Source organism: Somniosus microcephalus, chromosome 13, assembly GCF_052327205.1.
Source record: "Somniosus microcephalus isolate GS21.2 chromosome 13, FLI_Smic_1.0, whole genome shotgun sequence".
Taxonomy (NCBI): domain Eukaryota; kingdom Metazoa; phylum Chordata; class Chondrichthyes; order Squaliformes; family Somniosidae; genus Somniosus; species Somniosus microcephalus.
This window is the reverse complement of record NC_140999.1, coordinates 160,157,260-160,182,786: the sequence shown is the minus strand read 5'-3', so window position 1 is coordinate 160,182,786 and position 25,527 is coordinate 160,157,260. Positions and strand designations below refer to the sequence as shown.

The 25,527-nt window shown below is 45.8% G+C and overlaps 1 protein-coding gene across 1 annotated transcript in view; it reads right to left on the bottom strand.

Moving 5' to 3' along the window:
* Positions 1 to 1,233: 1,233 nt before the first annotated feature.
* LOC147108712 (uncharacterized) overlaps positions 1,234 to 25,527 on the bottom strand; it is a 154,281-nt gene continuing 129,987 nt past the window's right edge. The window contains exon 8 of the mRNA XM_086005459.1: positions 1,234 to 5,041. Coding sequence (XP_085861585.1) covers positions 4,574 to 5,041 — 468 coding nt within the window. The 3' untranslated portion in view covers positions 1,234 to 4,573. The remainder of the gene's footprint in view (positions 5,042 to 25,527) is intronic.

Here is a 25,527-nt window from a genome sequence, read left to right as displayed (position 1 = left end):
GTGGCTTGATTTTCGGTAGTGGGGTCATGGTCTAAGGGGAGGTAGGAGGAGGTGTCGGAGAGTTGGCGTTCAGCCTCCACTAGGTAGAGGTCGGTTCGCCAAACAACAACAGCACCACCCTTGTCGGCAGGTTTAATGACAATGTTGGGGTTGGATCTGAGAGAATGGAGTGCTGCAAGTTCAGAGGGAGTTCGGTTGGAGTGGGTAAGGGGAGCAGAGAAATTGAGACGGCCGATGTCACGCCAGCAGTTTGCAATGAAAAGATCTAGAGGGGTTAAAAGGCAAGAGGGAGGGGTCCAAGAAGAATGAGAATTCTGAAAACAGGAGAAAGGGTCAGCTGTGCGGGGGGAAGACTCCTGGCCAAAGAAGTGGACACAGAGACGAAAGCGACGGAAAAAGAGCTCAGCGTCATGTCGAGCTCGAAATTCATTGAGGTGGGGGCGTAAGGGGATGAAGCTCAGGCCTTTGCTGAGGACTGATCATTCAGGGTAAGAGAGGGGAAGGTCAGAGGGGATAGTGAAAACACAGCAGGGGGTGAGATTGGAAGAAGGGATGGGGTCAGAGGAAAGTGAAGGGGAAGAAGGTTCCGGAGGGGTGTTGGTGTCCCAAGAGTTGTTGAAGCTTGCGATCTTTAACACCTGAAAGGAAGAAAAAAAGTTTTTTGTTAAAGCGCCGGATGAGGCGAAGGATGAAATGGAACTGCGGACCAGGACAGCTTTGAGATAGAGTGAGTCAGTGCTGCTGAAGAAAGAGGTCGAGAGTGTTCATGTGGCGGCGCGTGGATCTGAGGATACGGCGAGAGCAGTGGTTCGAGGAACGCTGAATATCTGGGAGATATCTGTAATCCTGGGTGGATTCAAAACATGAAGGGTGGAATTTCAGTTGGAATCTCTATTATTACTTGGGCTGCTATTTGTTGCAGAAACTGCCAAAACTAGATAGGCTTTCATTTTACTACGGTTCTTAAACAGCACCAAGGAATACCAATCAAAAAATCTCCAATTATGAGTTATCGAAAGAAAGACTTGCATTTATATAGCGCCTTTCATGACCACCAGACGTCTCAAAGTGCTTTACAGCCAATGAAGTACTTTTTGAAGTGGAGTCACTGTTGTAATAACTATCTATAAATACATCTATTTACAAATATATTTAAAAGGCAGAGACGACTGATAATGTAAAGGTCAAAACTTTATATAAAATGTTTCTGTTTTGTATTAGAACAATGAACAGTTGCTGATTCCTGCATTGTCGTTTTTTGGTTTCCTCCAGCATATCACTGCAGCAATCCTTCCAGATCGTACATGCCAACTCCCTACAGATATGTAGTATGGTTTTCTGGTTAAATTCCCTTAATTTAGTCAGCTTTGTCTAACTTGAGATTTCAATTATAATTTATTTTGCTACTCATTTTAAAGTTTGCTTCGCTATATGTATTTTCAAACAGTTAAAAAAGCATACTTTGATACAAATTCCTTTACCTGAAAGACAACTTGTAGAAAAATGTAAATAGTTTTGTGAAGAATAATCTGAGTATATATCTAACTGAAACATAAAAATAACAGTTATTGTACTAATAGCAGTTTATACAATATCTCGATGTGGTCATTGAGGTACATGTGTGGACAAAGAATGCCGGTTTAAAAACTAGCCTAGAAATTAAACCAACACTTTATATACTTGTATGAATTCCTTTGTCTGATATTTTAACAGAGGCCATTTACAATAATGAGTGACGTAAAATAGTGCAGAAAGAATATTATAAGAATGCATTGTGATAATCGACTAATATTTGGTCCCGGTACTTCTTAAACCACTTCAATGGCAGCAGGTCTAATAATTTGGACCTATTATTTTGGCCAGCTGACTTGGAAAAAATGTATGAATAAATGATCAACAATCTAAGATAGTCTGACTAATATTTAGATTCTTTCTCCACCACTGTTATTCCACTGTCCAAAGTAAATGTTGCGATTGAGCTTACTCTAACACAGGCTGCGATGTGCCACATAAAACGAATCGTGTTTTAATACACCAATTCAATAGAAAAGAGATTTATCTTTAAGAAATTTTATAATATGAAAAACAAAGAAATAATTTTATAGGAAACCAATGTTTCGAAGCTAGAATTGACAATAGACTATGTCAGTTTAATTTTTCAGCCAATGTTTAATTTTTCAGCCAATGTTGCAAGTTTACAAGTTGACTCCAACAGGAAATAGAAGGACAGGATGAGTAAATCAAGCTTTAAAAATATAATTGCGGACATGTAGGTTATTTGGATTCATTTTGTTCAACAGTTCATTCATTTTTCTCTACTATATATGTACAACCAACCTTATAAAAATTAAAAACTCATATCACGCTATAAAATCTATGAAAAATGACATTGAAAATATGTTCACTGATCACTTAAGCATAAGCAAATGCATTCTCGTTTTAGAAAACCAACTCCAATTAAAAAAAAAGCTTTTGAAAAATTGAACTTGCCGATGCTCTTTAAAACAGAACAGTTGACTTTCAAACCTGGTAAAGATGAAAACAAAACTCACAGGCCCGTATTTTCCGATCGGAGGCTTCCTGCGTGCGGAGGTCTCCAATCTGGGAAAAATCTATGCCCTTACCTGAGTGCTCCGGAGATCCGGACATTTCCGCTCCTGGGCCTCTGCTCTACAAAATGTTCAGGACCCAGGTATCCCAGGGTCGCATGCGGTTCGCAAGCGTCCCTGGGATCACGTGGGCCATGGGAAACCAATAAAAGGGAATCCCCCTTCATGCTTTTGACAGGTCTCTCAGCTTAGACCCCTCAAAAGTATGAATGCGGATCACTCAAAAAATACATCAAAACCATCATGTTTTTAAAATTAGTTTAAATTACATTAAATAAAATATTTTAAACAAAAAATTTATTTTTGGAAAAAAATTAAAGTTTTTTACGGGGCTAAAAATAAACTTACATTTTAAAAAGTATTATAAAATTATAAATGAGTGAAAAAAATATATTTTACTTTTTTAAACTCTTATGCTGGTAAAAGCAGGCCTTATGCTTGATTTTTAAAGGTTTTCAGCGGGCGGAGGTTCTGCAGAAAGCGGAACTCTCCACCCGCAGAGGCCCTTCTCCCGGGAAGGCGGATGATCTGTCAAGAGGATTCTTGACAGATTGGATGTGCTGGTTTTCAGCGCATGCGCTTCGCATGCTTGAAACCGGCACTGGTGATGTCCCTACGGGTGTGTACAGACCTTGTACACACACGTAGGCATCGGAAAATACGGGCCATGATTTAAAAAGATAGACCCGTTTTTAGGATTGTTGATATGCATTTTAAGGTTTAATTCAGCCCTTTTCTGAGAGCAAGACACTTTAATAATTTAGGAATAATTGGAGTTGCCTTGATGGTGAAGAATGGAATGTTACAAGAACGGACCGGAATCTCCTGGACAGTTTCAGCGAAACTATGGTGTAAGAGCGGCAATGCACCGTCGCCCCCCCCCCGAGGAAATTCACGTGTAACTGATTTACACTGGTTTTATGCTTAAATATTTCTACGTGTGAATTTCCTCGATTGTCTGCATCGCTTCTGAGATATGTCCACCGAAACCCTCTGCCGCTCATTGATATAGTTCCGACCGATTGCAAAAGCCCAGCTCCCACTGTTTCCTGGATTTACGCAAATAAAATGCTGGGGTAGATTTACGCCAAAACATTTAGGCGCAGCATGGCCCAAAGTTACCGGAAAATAACTAAGATTTCTGAAGTTTGATAGCGATTTACCTTGCGATTAAAAGAAAATTCTTACTGAGACCTGCACTATGCTTAATCAAAGTGCCATGGCAGAAGACAACAGTCCACTCGCTATTACCGCTATTGGTGGCGTAGCATTTGTGCTAGAAGACAACAGTCCACTCGCTATTACCGCTATTGGTGGCGTAGCATTTGTGCTTGTTTTATGCCAGTTTTTACATTCCAATGCAGGCAAAAGAGCTCCGCAGGAAATTTGGCTATAAGTTCCCATTGGCAGGATCGGCACAGAAACCAGCGTAGATTTCGACATAATTTCTGCGCAAGTACGATCCAGAAATTCGAAGCCATTGTGCTGATGAGTAAATTACTGTAATTTACCACTTCATGATGAGGATTGATTTCTCCTTCAAAAGCTATTAACATTAAATATGCTAACCTAGAAATGATAGTTGCCAATATTAGCGGTGAATGCTTAATGCGAATCCTGTTATTTGGTCTCTCCAATATTTTAAAGCAGACGGGTTAATGTTTTCATATAACATTCCTCTGTTCATTTTTTTAAGTGTTTTAAGTGTTCATCCACTAATATTGGCAACAGTAATTTGTAGGCTATTTTCTGTTCTGTATTCCAGTCATTGAATTTAAAAAGTAAATTACATCACATAAGGCAACAGTGATGGTTTCTCTAAAATTATCAAATTACATCATAAGAGTTATATCATTTAGATTTCTTTTTTTTAACAAAGAATCTCAATTTGATCAATAAAAGTACCAGTCGGTTTAAATGCAAACTACAAATGGACCTTTTTCCCCATCCTTGCAAAAACTCAGCTAGAGTCCTGTTACATAGACCTCTTTGCCATTGTCTGATGTTAGCACTCGTGTACGTGTACGGCTCTGCTGCAGTTCACTGATACTTTCGTAATAGTTTTCCATCTGCCTCTCATGAGTAACCTTTTGTACTTTGCTATTCCTAATAGCAAAAACAGTTTTCTTCCATTTTACATTAATTGCTTCGTAGCCCGGTTCTGTTTCTTCTTCTTCTTCTTCATTCTGACATTTCATTCCCCAGGTCCTTTCATTAACTGAGGCATAACCAGGTTCCTCCCCTAGTATCTGACTGCCTGAGTGCCAGCGTGGACTCTTGATAGACTCGTATTCTGATTCTTCTTCATTCAGATTCCCTGTTGACCAGGAGTGGAAATTTAGATTGGCTTCTTTTTGGAGTCCTATCTTTAATGGTAATGGTACTCCCTTTCTGGGAGCTTTTTTTGCCACCTTGGAGTACATTCCTGCAATCTATAAGAGAAAATGGTTATTAAGTAGAGAAGTGAATGGCATAGATTTCGTTAAAGGTAATAACCAAAAATTAAAATTGGTGGAATATGAAGTTCATATTTCAGAAGGTCTCATACCACGCGAGTTGACTAAAGTTCCCCTCTGATATTTGCCCTGATGTTGGGCTCTTTGATTAATGATAAACAATCACTTAAAGCGTCCATATGAAATTCCACGGTCTATTATTTTAATGTAGGTGATTAACAATGTGGAATGAGAGGGGTTGACACCTCCATTAAAATAACAGAAAAGCAATTTCTTACAAATGTGTTGTGTTCACACGGCCCAATTTCAAAATAGTCATCTCTATTCTTCCTATTATATGGAATAGTGAATGACTACTACATAATATTTAGATTTATGTTATAGTGCTGCATGAAGATATTTATAAGTGAATGGCATAAACTGAAAGAACCAAGGAAGTAACTTCTGTAGTGAGGTATAAATTTGATGTTGCAATCTAAAATGCTTTTTCATTCCAATATGGATATGGGGCCTGACTTTGCGGTTGGAGGCTTCCCGCGGGGAAATGCCGCTGATCCACAAATAAAATGCCCGCGTTCCTGGTGGTCCGGAGACTCGCGGCCCTGGGATTCTCCGGGTAGAGGCCCACATATCCTAGGGGCACATGCGGTTTGCAAGCGCCCCTGGGAACACGTGGGCCGGCCCAACGAATGAAAGAAGGGGATCTCCATTCATGCTTCTGAGGATTCTGTGTGTAGGGAATCCCCATAAGCATGAATGGAAATACCCCCAAAAATACATGTATACATCAAATCAATAAAAAAAATACATATTTAAAATTAATTAATGATGCCATTTAATTAAATATTTCAAACAAAAATTTAATTTTTTGAAAAATAAACTTAAATGTTTTAAAGGGGCTAAAAATAACCTTACCTTATTGTACAGGTTTTTAAATGTTTAAATCATTGAAAAAAAAATATTTTTATGTTCATTTAAACTCTTACGCTGGTAAAACCAGGCCTTATGCCTGCTTTTACCAGGCGTAAGAATTTCACGGACATTCGCTGGACAGAAATTGGGCAAATAGCCCAACTCTCCACCTGCGGCTGCCCTTTTCCCGGGGATGCGCTGGATCTGTCAAGAAGATACTTGACAGAAAACCCAGAACTTGCGTGGCCCTTACGGGTACATACGCACCTCGTACGCACCTGTAGGGGCCGCAAATTACGGGCCGTGATTTTCTTGTGTGCATGATGCTTGATTAGTTATTCCATTCCTTCCTGCTGAGTGTGATTGGTTAAAGTATTTACAGTATGATATAACATTCCCTTCAAATATCATATGTAAATTGGTAATGGACTCATAATGACTGCTTATTTGGCAGAATTCATTGCCCCAATTCAATCAGGTAACCTATGTTGGACTGCTAACCCTATGATTACGTCTTATAATTCTGTTTCGGAAGATGAATTATTTTCACAATAGATGACACCTCTCAGTATACCATTTCGCTGCTAGAACTATTCAGCTTTTTGTTTATATCCATGATTATTCTTGTCTCCTTTTCACACATCAGTCACATACTAAATATTATGGGACCTCGTTTTCAGAAAGGTGTTATAGGTGACCTTCACATACCTATGTACATTATGGTTATTGATATGAGGTTGACTATTATTCCAGAATTGCTTCCTTGAGTAAATTTATTATGAGATGTTCACATTATTCCCACTGTATAATATTCCTTAGCCCCTTTAGTGGTGCTGTCTTGTAGCTGCATGAACTAAAAGGATATCAAAAAGTAGTCTCTGGTGAACCTCACCGTCAAGGTCTAGCATCATTTACTCCTTTGAGTTTGGTGGGCTGTTCCTATTCAATGATCTACACATTTAATTTGGGCAGTAGTCTAATAGCATGATCTCTGTATGTTCAGCTTGAGAGTTCATATTTCTAATACCCCAACTTCAAGTTGTTGATTAGATTACCAATTATGATACAGATCTTCATAGACCAAATGCCACATTCCAATCACAACATCACCACTGAGTCTTAGATTCCTCATATACTATTCCTTCAATGTGTCCATGTAGCTAACTACCTGGTGGAGTTTATTTGCGAATTGTATGACTCCAATGTTGTCCGGGCTCCTCTGCTGTGCTGAAAGATACTAGACGAAAGTTGCTGTACCCATGCTCTGGCTCAAAATGTTTCTGTACTTTACATTTGAAATCTTGCCCTTTAATACAGCTCTGAAGTTTTGAATTGTCTTTTTTTAATATCCTCCCCACTCCACACATAATTCTGCTAGAATTTGGCTTTCAAATGCTAAAAATGCTAAATTTTACTTTTTGCTAATTTCCATCAACACATTTTAGGATGGAAGCCTGGGGAGGTGGATTGGGGGGCGGGGCAGGGGCGATGGGAGGTCTCATGAGGGGGTCTCCGATTGGGGGGGGGGAGGGATGGGCTAGCTAGGGACCCTGGATCCAGGAGGTAGGTATAAAGGCACTTACCTCCTGGATCCAGCAGTCTCCGCCTTACTGTAACACCGGGTTTTACAAATTGTGTAAAACCCGACCACATGCAGTTAAAAACAAAATGGAGGTTAAAAGAGAGGCTTCCCGCCTCATTATAATATTTAAATTGGTCGCCCGCCCCCATCCCGCCTCTGTTACAATCTGAAGTGGGTGGGTTGGAGGTGGGGTTCAGGTTGGGAGTGCGATGGTTAACTATTTAACTACCCCACGCACCCAATCCACTCGTTTTTTTAGGTTAAAATTCCCCCCAATGTGTTGAAAGTAAACTAAAATGACACATAAGGAAAGTGTTAATTTATTGTGGTTAGGTTTGCTGTCTAAGTTGTATGGCATTAGATACTGTGGGGGAGAAACTGAGTCGCGCCCGCTTTGGGGCGCTAACATCGCCCTGGAAAAATTAGCGCCCCCGTGGCCGCAATTGAGTGGTAACGCCCCAAGAGGCTCGGGCTGCGAGGGAATATCGCAGCACGTCGCACCGCGTTATTGCAGGCCTTCCTCCCATTTTATAAAGGGGAGGGGCCTTGCGCAGCGCAACCCGGGGCCCAGCTGGGCCACCGGGGATCGATGTGCCGGCAAAAGAGGCCGGCACTTAAGAGAAGTGCCGGGCTCATGGTGCTCAGCCGGCACTCCGCGGGGGGGCAGATCAGGAGGCCGGGGATGGGAGTGGAGGCAGGTGCTGGCAGGGGGCCAGCAACAAAAATGGCCGCTTGGCACCTCGCCTTTAAATAGTGCCGCCCCGGCCACAGGTAGGTCCCCCTGACCCTGTCGGACATAGCGTCCGGTGGCAAGTCAGAGGGCGCTAAAGAAGATCGCGGCCGGGGCATGAGCGGGGCGCTGCGCACGACGATGACGTCATCGCCAGCAGCACAGCGCCGCGAGGTGCTAACGGTTAGCGCCGCCGCTAACCTCCCACTGAATTTCGTGGGAGGCGTTGTCGGTGCCACACCTGGGTGCCAGTTGCTTTGCGCCCCGTTAGCGCCCTAAGAGGGTGCTAATGGGAGGCACAAAGCAACCGAATTTTTCCCCGTGTTTCTTGCCAGAACCAATGAGCACAAACCCTTATTGCATGAAACCCTTTACTTTACCAAGTCAATACCTACATCACACACCGCAAATAAAATAGCATCGTGTTAATGGTGTATACTTTCTCAACAGCTGTGTCCTCAAGTGGTAAATCATATATTATTCTCCTCTTTCAATTCTGCTTTAGATTACAATACAATAATGGGATTGTCTGTCTTTTCTTGTCTTTGTAGGGGGGGGGGGGGTGGCGGGGCGAATGGGCAACAATCAGCACAAGATTGACCAGGTTTCTTTCTTAAATAAAAACAGAAAATGCTGGAGCTACTCAGCAGGTCAGGCAGTGTCTGTGGAGAGAGAAACAGAGTTAACGTTTCAGGTCAATGACCCTTCGTCAGAACTCTTTCTTCCTGTGTCAAGACAACACCCCACAATATAGATAAGGTAATTTCATGATCCAGTGACAAAACAGATTTTAGATATTTGACAAATTTGTATGAATGTGATGCACACTTAAACTATGAAACTCAGACACCATCATTACTCAATGAACTGGACAGCAGCAAGTAAGTCCAAGACCCCACTGAAACTGTAATCTGAACTTCTCTTATCCAAAAAGGAAACGGCAAGAAATGGGAGCAGGAGTAGTCATACAGCTCAACGAGCCTGCTCCGCCATTCAACATAGAAACATAGAAGATAGGAGCAGGAGTAGACCATTCAGCCCCTCGAGCCTGCTCTGCCATTTAATGAGATCATGGTTGATCATCCAAATTCAGTACCCTGTCCCTGCTTTCTCCCCATATCCCTTGATCCTTTTAGCCTTAAGAAATATATCTAACTCCTTCTTGAATATATTTAATGAATTGGCCTCAACTGCCTTCTGTGGTAGAAAATTCCACAGGTTCACCACTCTCTGGGTGAAGAAATTCCTCCTCATCTCAGTCCTAAATGGCTTACCCCTTATCCTTAGACTGATCTTCAACCTCAACTCCACTTTCCTACCCTATTCCCATATCCCTTGATTCTTTAGTGTCCAAAAGTCTATCGATCTCAGTCTTAAATATACACAATGACTGAAAATCTCTACCCCAGAGAGCTGTGAATGCTCAACGACTCACAACCCTCTGAGTGAAGAAATTTCTCCTCATCACAGTCCTAAATGGCCGACCCCTTACCCTGAGACTTTGGGCTAGAAATTTGGTGCCTTAGCACCTCCTGTTATCGCCTCCGGGGGTGATAACGGGGTGCTAAGGTCTTACCGCCCGGACGCGATGATATCACCGCCGCCCGCAAAATTCACCTGCCGGTTTGCGGCGGCGATAGCCCTCCTGCGGCCTGAGATTGTGACGTCATCCAGCCACGCATCGCCCCGGTAACGCCCCGGACCCAAAATTCATTTCCGCCCCCTGAAGCATCGCCGGGCGTAAACAACGGCAGCTTCAGGGGACGTGCATCGGGCGACCGGCCGCTTTGGGGACGATGCTTAAAGGCGAGGTGGCTGAGGTAAGTACCTTTTGATCCGTTTTTTTTCGTGGATTCCTGCCTGCGATCGATCAGCCCAGCACTCTGAGTGAGTGCTGGGCTGATCGCGCAGGTTCGCTGCTCCCTTGGTGGTCCAGGTAGGTGCCCTTTCTTTTGCAGAGCTTGCAGCGATGGCCCTTCCCTTTAAGGGAGGGAAGGAGCTTTCCAACGTGGCAGTGCTGCACGGCCCAGTGTGCAGCACTGCAGAACTCACCGCTCGCCTGCTGCCGATCACGCACGCTCCAAGAGGAAAGTGGAGTGCTTGATTTAGCACTCCACCTCCCTCTTGGAGCGAGAAAACTAAATTTTTTTAAAGTTAGAAAACATAGCGCCTGGTGCTAATTTTCCAAACTTTTAAAAGTTATCGCCCCAAATCCAATTTCACCCCCTTTGACTCCTAGTTCTAGACTAACCAGCCAGGGGAAACATCCTTACACATCTACCCTGTCAAGCCCTCTAAGAATTTTTATATGTTTCAATGAGACCACCTCTCATTCTTCTGAGCTCCAGAGAATATAGGCCCATTCTACTCAATCTCTCCTCATAGGACAACCCTCTCATCCCAGGAATCAATCTAGTGAATCTTTGTTGCATTCCCTTTAAGGCAAGTAAATCCTTCCTTAGGTAAGGAGACCAAAACTGTCCACTGTACTCCAGATGTGGTCTCACCAAAAACCTACATAACTGCAGCAAGACTTCATTACTCCAATCCCTTTGCAATAAAGACCAACATACCATTTGCCTTCCTAATTGCTTGCTGTACCTGGATGTTAACTTTCTGTGATTCATGTACAAGGCCACCCAAATCCCTCTGCCTACGAACAGGGGGATTTGGGTGTCCTTCAGTTGAAAACATGTGGAATTGTTCACATGCGTTACATACAGGTTTGGAATGCTGGCTTCTGGGGAGATTGAACCCGATGCCTTAAAGGTAATGAATTAATGCCTTTCAGATTTATCATGTGGCCAGATGCATGACACCATTGTTGATGTAATCCTGCTTATCAATATCTATGGCTTATACGTTAATAAATGCTTAACTGTTAGAAAAACATAGCTGTCATGCTGCATGTTTGTTAGTCTATTATTACATACTGATATATAACAAGAAGTCACAAATTTAAGATTTCACAAAAATAATTAAATGGGAGGTTCGAATTAATTCTTGATAGAGATGGCAGTTATAATGTGGAATTCTGTACCATAAATTGTTGTTGAAGTAGACTCCATAAATTCTTTAAAAGAGAAATTAGATAGTTGCTTGAAAAAGAGGAATAATAAAAGGGTATGGGGACTGAGCAAGAGAGTAAGGTCAGCTGCAGACGTATATAGCCTTTTCTATATTGTAACATTCTACAATATTTAAATAATTATATTATTGTTAAGCTGCGAGTTTACCTTTTCATTATTTGGTTATTAGACTGTGTTAACCTAATCTAATCATTTTTTAAAAAGAGCAAAATTGTAGTTTGGAGCAGTGGTTTTCAAACTTTTCTACATGGTGGAGCTCCTGCAAATACTGACACACTCCAAGGGGCCCCCTGTCCTAACCGCCAGAGAACATGGTGTCAACTACCGAAAGGAAAACATGACATCATTGCAGAAAGTGTTGTTTTTTTAATTAGTTTATAACCACAACAATAATGGCCCGGAATTTGCGGTCCGGATGACGGTGAACTGGCAGCCTTTGAAACTGACCGCAACTTCGGGAGAAATCCTGAAGTTGCGGCCAATCATTCACTGCTCCTCCATAGGCTGCGCTGTGCGCCCCCCCACCCCCCACCCCCACCCCCACTCCACACCTCACAGAGCCAGCAATCAGTGAAATCTCTCAAATCAGGGAAACTGATGAAAACGTCGGCTCTTCCGCAGTAATTACGCCGTTAATTTCCCCACTAAAAGTTAGACCCAATGGGATTAGGTGTAACTGGGATTTTAACAGCGTATTGACTGCTAAACAATGGTTATGGCCCTGAAAAACTCATTTTAACTTTGTGCAGTGTCAAATTTATCCATTTTAATAAAAAATTACATTTTTAGGAAACTTTAAAAAAGAAAGTTTACATTTATTTTTCAAAGTTTGTTCATCTTTATTTCAGGTTTGCCTTTTCCCCATGTGAGAGCTCCAATCTTTGTTTAGCTCTCTTTAGCATTTTAAAAAAGTTAGAATTTTAAGGGCTTACTCACTTCCTTGTTCACGGTCTGTGAGAATTCTGCATTTTGATTGGCTGCTTAGACAGCTTGTTGATGTCACAGCAGCTAGCACTATGGGATCCCCATTATACTACGTTGATTTGAACTGCGTGTCAGAAAACCCAAACTTCTCGACACAGAGATCGCGCGATTTTTGTGCGAAGCTTACTTTGGGGCCAGCAGCGAACGCCTTTGCTTCACCGCTGACCACACATTCCGGCCATTGTTAGTAAACCAACAATTACAAAACAAATACAGAATTCTGATGATAGAGGGACAGAAATCTGATGACTATGCAGATTCCCTTGGATTTCTTTCTGAACTACCTAATTCTAGGGAACTAATCTGAAAAGCTATCCTTAATGAGGTCTTTTTGAAAGGTCATCGACCTGAAACGTTAACTCTGTTTCTCTCTCCACAGACGCTGCCTGACCTGCTGAGTAGTTCCAGCATTTTCTGTTTTTATTATGATGGATGCCAATATCATTCTGTTGGTTAAAAACAAAGGAGGTCAGAGCGATTGCAACAACTCTAGGGGAATTTCTCTTCTTCATGTTCCTGACAAGGCATTCGCTTGGGTCATTCTTAAAAGATTGCAAGTACTTGTTGAACATATTTATCCAGTGAGTCAGTGTGACTTCTGGGCTGAATGATCAACATCAACATGGTCTTTGCACTAAGGTAACTGCAAGAAAAGTGTCAGGAGCAGGGAAAGCCTCATTTCATGGCCTTTATAAATCTTACAAAAGCTTTTGCCCTGGTCAGCGGAAAGAATTTTCAATTGCTGGATAGAGTCAGTTGTCCCCCAGTCCTCCTCAGTCTGATTTGATCTTTCCATGCTGGTACAAACGCTACAATCCAGTACAACGGTAATCAATCTGACAGTTTTGAAATTAATAGTGGTATCAAACAGGGATGTGTTTGGCACCAACACTCTTTGGTATATTCCTATCTCTGCTGCTTCATTATGCTTTCTCATCTAGTCCTGAAGTGTATTGCTACATACAAGATCAGATGGAAAACACTTTAATATTGCATACCTAAGAGCAAAAAGTAAAATCAAACATCCGTTGATAAGAGAATTTATTTTCACCGATGATGCAGTGCTCGTTGCACACAGTGAAGTATAACTTAAATAACTTTGTAATGGCTTTTATCTGGCTTATGATGAATTTGGATTAACCAGCAGTCTAAAAAAGATAGTGGTCATGACACAGGGTGTGTTGACTGAACCAGAAGCTTCAATGGCTAACACTGTACTAGAAGTTGTACACACGTTCTGCTACCTAGGATCAACTGTATCAGATAACTTATCTTTAGGTGTCAACGTTGACTCAGTGACAGCGCTCTTGCCTCTGAGTCAGAAGATTGTGGGTTCAAACCCCACTCCAGAGACTTGATCACATAATCTAGGCTGACACTTCAGTGCAGTACTGAGGGAGTGCTGCACTTTCAGAAGTGCCGTCTTTCAGAAGAGATGTTAAATCGAGGCCCCAACTGCCCTCTCAGGTGGACGTTAAAGATCCCATGACACTATTCGAAGAAGAGCAGGGGAGATCTCCCCAGTGTCCTGGCAATCAACCATCCAACATCATTAAAACAGATTATCTGGTCATTATCTCATTGCTTTTTGTGAGAGCTTGCGGTGTGCATTTTTGGCTACTGCGTTTCCTACATTACAACAGTGACTACTGTTGGATCCGTGGTTCAGTGGATAAATAATCACACGGATGCTGTACATAAACAAATAACAAGTCTTTACTGGAGGAGGGTAATCTCTAGACTGGGGTACAGAGGCATGCGCACAGCTTATATACTGGTGTGGTCACTGCCGGCACTACAGTATACAGGAGCTGCAAAAAGCAGTTCTGACCTAAAGGCACATACACTACAATTCCTCCCTTTTTAGATTAATAATACCCCCTTAATATTCAAATCACAATTACAGTTTTACATGTACATTCAATAACAAAAGTCCATTTATAGATTCAGTCTTTGGGGCGGCTTCCTGACCCTTTCGGGATAGCGCCTTTCCGGAGGTTCTTGTTCTTGGTGCAGAGGCGATTCTGACCCCCTTTCATCGGGTAGTTCATCGGGTTCCACTGCTACTGGGTCTGAAGTAGATGCTACCGGTATGTCGGGTTCATCCCCAGGTACTCGAGACATGGGGTTGACGCATTCCTGTGATGCTAAGATCTGATCGATGTGGCGTCTCACAATGTTCTCCCCGACATCCACTGTGTACATTAATGGCCCCTGCCTTGTACATATCGTTCGGGTTGCCACTTCTCTGTTCGATAGTCCCAGGCCAAGACTGGTTGCCCTACATTGAAGCTCCTTGTCGGCTTCTTGTTGATGTGCTGGAGTTGTTTGTCCTCAACATTTCTTCGCACATTTGGTCTGAGCAAGTCCAGACGAGATCTCAACCTTCGGTTAAAGAACATCATGGCCGGGGTCCGGTTGGTAACTGCATGTGTCGTGCTTCAGTAGGCTAATAAGAAATTGTCCATCTTATGCTGTAGTGGAATTTCCTCATCGCACATGGCCTTTATTGCCCTCTTAAAGGTTTGTACGAACCTCTCAGCCAATCCATTGGTGGCTGGATGATACGGGGCGGATGTGTAATGCCTTACCCCGTTCCTTTTCATGAATTTTTGGAACTCGTCGGACACAAACTGTGGTCCATTATCAGAGCAGATCTGCTCTGGCAAACCGTTTCTGGCAAATATGGTCCGTAGGACTGCAATCGTTTTCTCTGTAGTGGTTGAAGACATCTTTATCACCTCAGGCCACTTTGAATGAGCATCCACTGCTATTAAGAACATTGAGTCCATGAATGGACCAGCGAAATCAATGTGCACCCGTTGCCATGGAGAGGAGAGCCACTCCCATGGGTGTAGAGGGGCATGTGGTGGTGCATTTTGGACCTTCTGGCATCCTAAGCAGCTCTTAGTTAGGTCTTCGATTTGTTGATCGATTCCCGGCCACCACACATAAGCCCTAGCAAGGCTTTTCATTTTCACTCCCCCCAGATGACCTTCATGTAGCTCATTTAGCACTCTCTCCCTTAACTTGGGTGGAATCACCACTCTGGATCCACACATCACTGTCCCCTGGCATACTGACAGCTGTTCTCTTCTGGATGAGAATGCTGGCAACAGTGAGTCGCCATGTGTTGGCCATCCCCTCACCATAAATTCATATACCCGTGACAGTGTCGGGTCATTGCGGGTCTCCTCTATATCCGCGTTTGTTACTGGCAATCGTTCAATTATCGACGAATAAAATATCTTGATAGGGTCCACTGCTGGTGCTTCCTCCACAGTAGGCAGTGGCAGGCGCGATAGCCCATCAGTGTTCCCATGCTGTCTCGTGCCTTTATATTCTATTTCATATTGATTCGCCCCTAGAAACAGGGACCATCTTTGTAACCGCTGTGCAGTCATTACTGGCACGCCCTTCTTAGGATTAAAGATGGAGACAAGTGGTTGGTGGTCAGTCAGCAAGGTGAACTTCTGTCCATGCAGATAGTGGTTGAATTTTTTTACTCCCCATACTAGGCTGAGGGCCTCCCTGTCAATCTGGGCATAGTTGCGCTCGGCTGAGGTTAGTGACCGAGTCGCAAAGGCTACTGGCCTCTCCAACCCGTCTGGGAATTTGTGCGACAGCACCGCTCCAATGCCGTAGGGTGATGCATCACATGCCAAATGAATTGGTAGTGCTGGGTTGAAATGTGCCAACACCTTTTTTGATGTGATCAATTCTTTACACTTCTGGAAAGCTCGTCTACGTTCGTCATCCCACTTCCATGGTACCCCTGTTTGCAGTAGGGTGTTCAGCGGGTGTAATACCGTAGACAAATTTGGTAAGAACTTGTGGTAATAGTTTACCAGCCCGAGGAACGACCTCAGTTGTGACACATTTTCCGGTGCTGGAGCCTTGACTACTGCCTCAATCTTGTCAGGGGACTTATGTAACCCCTCTTCATCAATGGCGTGGCCGCAATACGAGATCTGTTTCTGGAAAAACTCGCACTTGTGGCGATTAGCTCGTAGCCCATATTCCTTTAATCTGGCGAGCACCTTCTCCAAGTTAGCGAGGTGATCACTGTCATTTTCGCCCGTGACCAAGATGTCGTCCAAATAACACTGGGTCCCTGGAATCCCTTGCAGGACCTGATCCATCGCCCTTTGCCAGATAGCCGGAGCCGAGGCTACTCCAAACACCAGCCGATTGTATTGATAGAGACCTTTATGGGTGTTGATCGTAAGGTAATGTTTCGACGCTTCTTCTACCTCCATTTGCAAGTACGCCTGGGCTAGATCAATTTTGGTGAAGCGTTTACCACCAGATAGCGAGGCGAAAATATCCTCAATCCGTGGAAGCGGATATTGCACCGTGTGAAGGACTGGGTTCACTGTCACCTTAAAATCCCCACAGATGCGGACCTTCTTTGGTTCCCCAGGCATATTACTCAACGACCTCTTCATTACAGGGACGATGGGTGTAGCCCACTCGCTCCAGTCCACTTTGGACAGTACTCCTGAATGTTCCAACCCTTCCAGCTCTGCTTCAACCGCTGGTCTGATCGCATAAGGCACTGGTCTGGCCTTCAGAAACTTTGGGCTTGCATTATCCTCTATTTTAATTGTTGCTGTTATTCCTTTTAGTGTTCCTAGTCCCTCCTGGAACACTTCTTTTGCGTCAGTTAGCATTTTTGACAGTCGTCCAGGTGTGACGTCGTCATCCTTTTTGGCCTCCACCTTCAGTGCCTGCATGGAATGCCAATCTAAATGTATCTTCCGGATCCATTCACGTCCTAGCAGTGGTGGTCCTCCATTTGGCAATACATATATATCCATTTTAGGTATTTCCTGACCTTTATATGTCACTTTCACCCTTATTTTTCCTTTGGGGTAGACTTTTTGCCCCGTATACGTCTTCAAGACAATCTCTGTAGCTTTCAAGGGTATGTGTGAAAATAGCCGCTTGTAGTCTCTTTGATTTATGACTGTTAGAGCTGACCCTGTGTCCAATTCCATTTCCACTTGGACTCCGTCTATCTTGAGTGTAACCCAGATAGTCTGGTGATCCTCCATTTCGGTTACATTATGTAGTTTCAGACAACCCAGCTCCTTGCTTCCGGAGTCTGTGTCACTTTTCTGTTCGTCTGAACCACTGTCCATCACCTGGTGTACCTTTTTGTACTTCTCCTGTGGAGATTTCTTACTATTGGTTTTCTTCCCAGACCTGCAGACTCTTGCTATGTGTCCTGCTTTCCCACACTGTCTGCACACTTGGTCCTTGAACCAACAATCTTTCTGGTCATGTGTTGTTCTGCCGCAGCGATAGCACTTCCCTGTTCCATAGGTCATTTCATTGGTGCCATATTCTTGCGGTCTCCGTTGTATCTCTGCAGCGCCCCTTGCGGCTGCTTCGTGTGATACTGCCATACTGAAAACTTTGTCCAGCGTAAGGTCCTTTTCTGATAGAAGCCGTTTCTGGGTTCCTTCACTTTGTAGCCCACACACAAACTTGTCCCTTAACGTGTCTGCTAGTCCCGCTCCAAACTGGCAGTATTTCGATAGCTTGCGCAGTTCCGTTAGGTACTCAGCATTGCTTTCGTCTTTGTGTTGGTTCCTTTTATGGAACTTAAATCGTTCTGCTATCAGCAGTGGTGTGGGGTTTAAGTGGTCCTGTAGGATTTCTACTATGCTTTCAAAATTCTTGTTTACCGGCTTCTCTGGGGTTATTAGATTTCGCAGTAACCCATAAGTTTTTGCACCCATGGAATTTAACAGAACCAGTGCTTTATTAGCATCTGGCACTTCATTCGCCCTGCAGTACACCTCAATACGTTCCACATATGTCGCCCAATCTTCGACTTTATTGTCGAACGTAGAGATACTGCCACTCTTCGGCATCCTTGGTTGTGCGTTAACTATCACCAATGGTGCCTCCCGCGCTTCCCCTTCTTCTCCGCTGGCACAAAATGGCGTCTCCCGTGCTTTCCTTCCTTCCCGCGCTCGCCCGTCTTCTCCGCTGCAGCTTCGCAAAATGGCGTCTCCCGCGCTCTTCCTTCTTCTCCGCGGCTCAATGGCGCCTCCCGCGCTCTCCCTGCTTCTCCGCGGCTCAATGGCATCTCCCCTTGCTTCGCCCCGCAGACCCTGATCAGCCCGTGATCCCTGGCTGTGCTCTATGCGTTCTTCTCTTGATATTTGTCGACGCCGCTCAGTCTAGAACCCGGCTGTTTCTTATCCTCTCTCTCTCCGGTTTGCAGTATTTTTCCTCGACGCCGCTCGGTGATCAACTCCCGGCTGCGCCCTGCTCTCTTCACCCTCTTTCTTGCCCCATCAACGCTGCTCGGCTCTCTCCCTCTGCCGTCAGTCGGCTCCAGCCGCCGCTGCTCGGGAAGGGTCTGCTCTGGACCTGTCGTCGGTCTCTTACTGCTCGTTGTGGCTGGGGAACCAAGCCCGGCTCTCCACAGCCTCCCCAGCGAAGTTGGATCTCTGCCTGACTGCTGGGCGGTTGCTCGCGGCCGACGCCCGTGTTCCTGGACTCGACTATTTTGTTTTTGTTTTTGTTTTATGTTGCAGGTAGATTCGCATCGACACTCGTCACCACTGTTGGATCCGTGGTTCAGTGGATAAATAATCACACGGATGCTGTACATAAACAAATAACAAGTCTTTACTGGAGGAGGGTAATCTCTAGACTGGGGTACAGAGGCATGCGCACAGCTTATATACCGGTGTGGTCACTGCCGGCACTACAGTATACAGGAGCTGCAAAAAGCAGTTCTGACCTAAAGGCACATACACTACAACTACACTTCAAAAGCAATTAATTAGCTGTAAAGCGCTTTGGGACATCCTGAGGTGCTATATAAGTTAATTAGTTCTTTCTTTCTCACTTCGTAAAAGCAACAACCACATTTAGCCAATTGAATAAGTGTGTGCGGGAATAATTGGAAATCAACATTGAACACCAAGATATGGGTCTACCAAACGTGTGTTCTAAACACTCTGCTGTTGGCAGCGAGACCTGCACCACCTCCTTCTTCTTAGGCAGTCCCTCGGAACCGAAGATGACTTGCTTCCACATTAAAAATGAGTTCTCAGGTGACTGATGAGTCCGATGCGGGACCTACAGTCTCTGTCACAGGTGGGGCAGACGGTGGTTGAAGGGGCGAGTGGGTGGGGTGCTTGGGTTGATGTGCACTCCTTCCGTTGTTTGTGCTTGGCTTCCGCTTGCTCCCGGCGAAGAGACTCGAGGTATTCGGCGCCTTCCCGGATGCTTCTCCTCCACTTTGTACAGTCTTGGGCCAGGGATTCCCAGGTGTCGATGGGGATGTTGCACTTTTTCAAGGAGGCTTTGAGGGTGTCCTTGAAGCATTTCCTCTGCCCACCTGGGGCTCTCTTGCTGTGTCGGAGCTCTGAGTAGAGTGCTTGTTTTGGGAGTCTTGTATCGGGCATGCGGACAATGTGACCCGTCTATCGGAGCTGATCGAGTGTGGTCAAAGCTTCGATGCTGGGGATGTTGGCCTGAGCAAGAACACTGATGTTGGTGCGCCTATCCTGCCAATGGATTTGCAGGATCTTGCAGAAGCAGCATTGGTGGTACCTCTCCAGTGCTTTGAGGTGCCTGCTGTACATGGTCCATGTGTCTGAGGCATACAGCAGGGCAGGTATTACTACTGCTCTGTAGACCATGAGCTTGGTGCCGGGTTTGAGGTCCTGGTCTTCAAACACTCTCTTCCTCAGGCGACCGAAGGCTGCACTGGCACACTGAAGGCGGTATTGGACTTCGTCATCGACGTCTGCCCTTGGAGACAGTAGGCTCCCGAGGTATGGAAAGTGGTCCACGTTGTCCAAGGCCTTGTCATGGATTTTGTTAATTGGGGGGCAGTACTGTGTGGTGGGGGCAGGTTGGTAGAGGACCTTTGTCTTATGGATGTTTAGTGTAAGGCCCATGGTCTCGTACGCTTCGGTGAAGGTATTAACGATGGTTTGGAGTTCGACCTCCGAGTGTGCGCAGACGCAAGCATCGCCTGCATACTGTTATTCGACGACAGAGGAAGGGACGACCTTGGATCTGGACTGGAGGCGATGGAGGTTGAACAGTTTCCCGTTTGTTCTGTAAATTAGCTCAACTCCAGCAGGGAGCTTACTGAGGGTGAGTTGGAGCATTGCCACAAGGAAGATCGAGAAGAGCGTTGGTGCGATGACACCTACATCAGGTATGAGAGAAGACTAAACTATTTCCACACCTGCTGTCTCTGCTATATTTTAAACATCAACTAGTAAGACAAAGGGCTCAATTTTGCCAGTCCCGAGGAGGCAGGATTGGAGGCGTGTGAAAACTGGCAGGCGGGCCCGATCCCGCCTCCATTCCGCCTCCAAGCAATTTTCCCACATGCGAGTTTTCTGACCCCGTCTCCATCCCGCCTCCAAGAGGCAGGATAGGCCCTTAAGGCCCTTAGCAACCAGTTAAGTGCCTCTATAATCCCATTTTGAGAGGCCTTTCTGATTTTAACAGTTTTCCTATGTGCTGCACGCCTCCTCTGAAACAGGGCAGTGAAACCTGGCAGCAGCACAAGTGGATTGCTTACTAACTAACAGCTGCAGCTCCACCAGTAAAAAGGAGTTTTCACCAATCATCATTTGCAGGTGGCAGAACTTTCTTGTCTCAGGTCTGGGGGAACTTTTAACAGGCCTACTCATTGTTGTGGAAGTTTGGAGCCTGACACCCATCTCCAGTGTGACCTCCTGGGAAACCCCTCTCCCCCCCTTGAATGAGCGCTTCCTCAACTGAGGTATATACCAGAAGAATGGGAACCATTTATTTCCTTTCCTCCTGGACATCAGATTCGGACGAAGACTAGCCGCGGCAGCAGCAGAACCCTGAACAACAGCAGCACCAACTGCAGGAGCAACAGCAGGAGCTCCAGGCTGCTGCTCACCCACCTGAAGCTGCACAGGCCAGAAGGCACCAGTGCGCGACCACATTGCTGCCCGGGATGCAAGGGACGCACTCAACTTGGCGAGATTTGCTTAGCCTGCACAATCAAACACTTCTGTTTCACACATTCTTATCAGACCATCGACAATGGCCAAGAACCTGTGGATTCCTATCGCTCTGACCACCATACTGACAATTGCAAGTTGCCCTAAGCCCTCAATGTGGAAGTCCCATTTGCGAAATGACACACGCCACAACTGCAACAGTTTGCCATCAGAATTTTTTATGACAATAAGCAAGTGATGGCATTTAAAAAATAAATACAACATTACACCCAAGTGACTACCCTTGTGACTCCTTGTGCATTATCTTCCTCTTATGCGTGCTCCTACGTGGTGCTTCCCCTGTGGCTTCAGCAGATGTGGAGGCCCCTTGCTCACTTTCCTGCTGCTCCTGTCTTGACACCTTTGGCAGGCATCCTCTGGGGTTGCGAACCTGTGAGGGCTTGGCAAAAGTCTGCTGCTTCTGCGGCTGTGCTGGGGTTGAGATGCCGATTTCAGTTGGGTGGGGACTCTGGTGGGGCTCTGACCGAGGGCTTTGCAGTGGCACGGTCGTGTGAGCGCTTGGAGAGGAGCCCCCACTTCCTTGCTGTTTGCCACCAACATCCCTCTCATGAGTCAGCCCCACTTCAGAGCTAGCAAGTGGCTTGACAGCACCTTGCTGCACTTCAGGGGGGGCCATGAGGACCCATTTCTGGACTGGAAGTCCTACTCCCGAGAACTTGCATGAATGTCTGGTTTGTATGCTCAATAGCTGACCATCGCTCCTCAAGAGATGTCAGTCTATTGTAAACAATGACCGTGTTTTCAAAAGACCCTGGCGACTAAGCTCTTCCATGGCCGTAGCTATCCTCTCCTCTATGGTAGCCATCCTTTCCACGGAGGTTGCCATCCTTTCTGTGGGGATGCGTTCATGCGCCAACGCCACCACAAAGGCTCTGCTCATGTTAGCGATGGACTCCTCCTTTCACTCCACACTCGCAGCGACCCTGGAGACAAAATCTTCCAGAGACTCCTGCACCTGTTCCTGGAGTTCCAGCACCGCTGTCCTTCTGGATGGACCCAGAGGCACAGGGTCGACATGCAGCAGAGCCGAGCTGGGACTGTCCTGCGCCCTCCGACGAGGACTCTCCATTGCTGTCCCTGTCTCCACCATCTGCTGATGCTCACTTGTGAGCTGTGATACACCAGGTGACAACTCTACTCTATGTCCCGAAGGTCCCACTGAGGTGTGAGGGTCTGCGCTGGTGCTGGGTGCGCTGAATTCTGCTGACGTTGCGCCCTCAGAGGTTGCAGCTTCCTCTGAGGAGTCTGGAGGCTCAGGCTGTTCCTCCTGGATAGTGGGGACGGGGGCTTTTGATGGTCCTGTGGGGGAGTAAAGGAAAGAGTCAGAGATGTGAGGCCAAGGTTACATGCACATTGAATATTGCAGATGATCAAAAGTCAATCTGTTGGAGCATCAGAATCATTATCAGCGACTCATGCAATGTCAATGAGAGAGATGATAAACTATTCTGTCACCAGCTTGCTCTGATGCACCCGTCTGTCCATCCCCCACTTGCGCATCGTCCTCCACTCCCACAATCTCCAGGGCCGCCTCCTCCCAGGGGGTGAGGTGGGCTACTGAGGGTAGCCCTCTTCCTCTCCTCGCTCTTTCCCTCTTATTGTGAGCTCTCTTTTCCTGCAATGAGGGAGACAAGTGGAGTTTGAGTGAGAATGAAGGAGTGAGTGTAGAGAATCCATAGCATAGATGCTTAGAAGGAGACAAAGATGGAGTGAGGTGGCAAGGCCAAGGGCCCTCCCTGTGTGTTGTAAGTTGTTTTCATAGCATCACAGCAATAGGGAGTGCGAGGGCTGCATAGTCGAATAGTTAGGTGAATGTGATCATAGAGAGGGAATGGGTAAGGGTGCAGGGATGTCAGTGTCAAGTGGGATGTGGAGGAAGAGGTTGTCAAAGCTGAGTGCTGGTGAGGAGAGGCAATGGGGATCAGATTGAGGGTGATGGGAAAGTCATACTCACTTTTGCAGTGCGCAGAAGGTCATGAAACCTCTTCCTGCACTGCAGCCAGGTTCTGCGGCACATAGACAAAGAGTTGACCTCCTGGGCCACTTGCATCCACACAGCTTTCGTCTGCTGGGGAGGCTTCTTCCTCCCTGAGGAAGGGAAGAGCACCTCCTTATTTCCTCTTGCTCCCTCCACCAGAGCTTGCAGGGCGGCGTCATCGAACCTTGGTGCAGACTTTGGCCTACTGCTGGACATATTGGCTGGAGGAATCTATCACACCAAAGGGCATAAGGTTTGCAGTCTGCAGAAGAAGCAAGGCTGCTTGCAGGCCTTAAATCCACCAGCCCTGATGACGTCATTGTTGTGTATGTAACCTGTTCCACCTTAAGAGAGCTTAAGCCTGTTCCACCTTAAGAGATGTACTACTTTCTCAGGCTGCTGTAGACGTAATACCGGGGGTGAACACACCGGTATATAAGCACTGTGCAGTAATCTTGTATTCAGTATAGTCCCTACCTCCAACCAGTAAAGACCTGTTTTTGATTGTTATTAATTAGTCTGTGTCTTAATTAACTAGATAACTCACAGATTTAACACTGGCGACGAGTCTGATTCGGACCCTGCGGCAGTCACTCCACGGCAGCTTCGTCCACAGCCAGGACGTTGCAGAGAGGTTTCCACCCTCTCCACCCCACTGGAAGACATCCTGACCTCGGAGCCTCCATCGGCGACCGTCAGCTTCTTCTCCAGCTTGGTGGTGGGTAAGCCGTTGTCTGAGCCGGGCAGCGACGCGACAGGCAGTCGACCGCGTTGGCCGCACGAACGGGGCTGGGGGAGCCGGAGGAATAGGGCGCGAGAGCCGCTTCGAGCGGGAGGCGTTTCAACAGAGCGATCGCATCTCCTGATAAGGGCCGAGAGCCGCGAGAGCGATCGCATCTCCAGATAAGGGCCGAGAGCCGCTTCGGTCAGGAGCCACTTCGCGATCCAGCGATCGCATCCGCTGATAAGGGCCGCACTCGGGCGATCGCGGCGAAGATAAGGGCCGCACTCGGGGGCTGAAGGGAGACGGCGTCGGGGGACGGGTGAAGACCGCCAAGCGCGGGAAAACCGCCATTTTGTGGGCGGAGGACGACGGCAAGAGCGGGAAGCCGCCATCTTGGATAGCAGTAAAAAAAAAAAATCTGAGAAATTGCAAATCTGATAAAGTACTACAATGCCTAAACACGGGAATATTAGCAACTTTGATAGTGACCTCGAAGATTGGGCCATATATGTTGAAAGAGTAAAAAATTATTGTAAGGCCAATAAAATTCGTGACCAAGATAAAGCTCTAACATTATTAAATTTAATGGGTGCGAAGACATACGGGCAATTGAAACACCTGTTATCACCAGATGAACCGGCGGATAAGACGTTCGATGAGATTGTTACTGTCCTGAAAGATCATCTAAACCCCACGCCGCTGATGCTAGCGGAACGATTTAAATTTTACGACAGAAGGCAGCTACCGCATGAAAGCAATGCTGAATATTTGCTGGAATTGCGTAAATTAGCGAAATATTGTCAGTTTGGAACGGGACTGACAGATGCACTACGAGACAAATTTGTGTGTGGTTTATTTAAACAAGATACACAAAAGCGACTGCTCGAGGAGAATGAGCTGACGCTTGAGAAGGCGGTCACTATGGCAGCAGCACACGAAGCCGCAGCGAGAGGCACGGCAGTAATGCAGCTACGGTCACCGGAGCTCAGTGCACACAAATTGGGTGTGAGTTCTGGCAAATGTTATCGTTGTGGAAAGACAACGCATGATCAGAACCAGTGTTGGTTTAAAAACCAAGAATGTAGAACTTGTGGTAGGCTTGGACATATAGCTAGAGTATGCAGGTCAGCGAAGAAGACCAGCAACAAGAAGTCACCGCAAGGGAAATACGCAAAGGTACACAAGGTGGCCGAACAGGAGTCCGATTCAGACGCAAGCAGTATTGAACTGGCTAGCTTAAGGGTACTCAACGTTGGTAAGGGTGCAGACCTCCAGACAATTTGGGTTACTCTTCAGATAGAAGGAGTCCAAGTAAAAATGGAATTGGACACTGGATCGGCATTGTCGGTCATGAATAAGAAAGATTACAGAAGGTTATTCCAACATATTCCCCTACAGGATACGGAGATTATATTGACA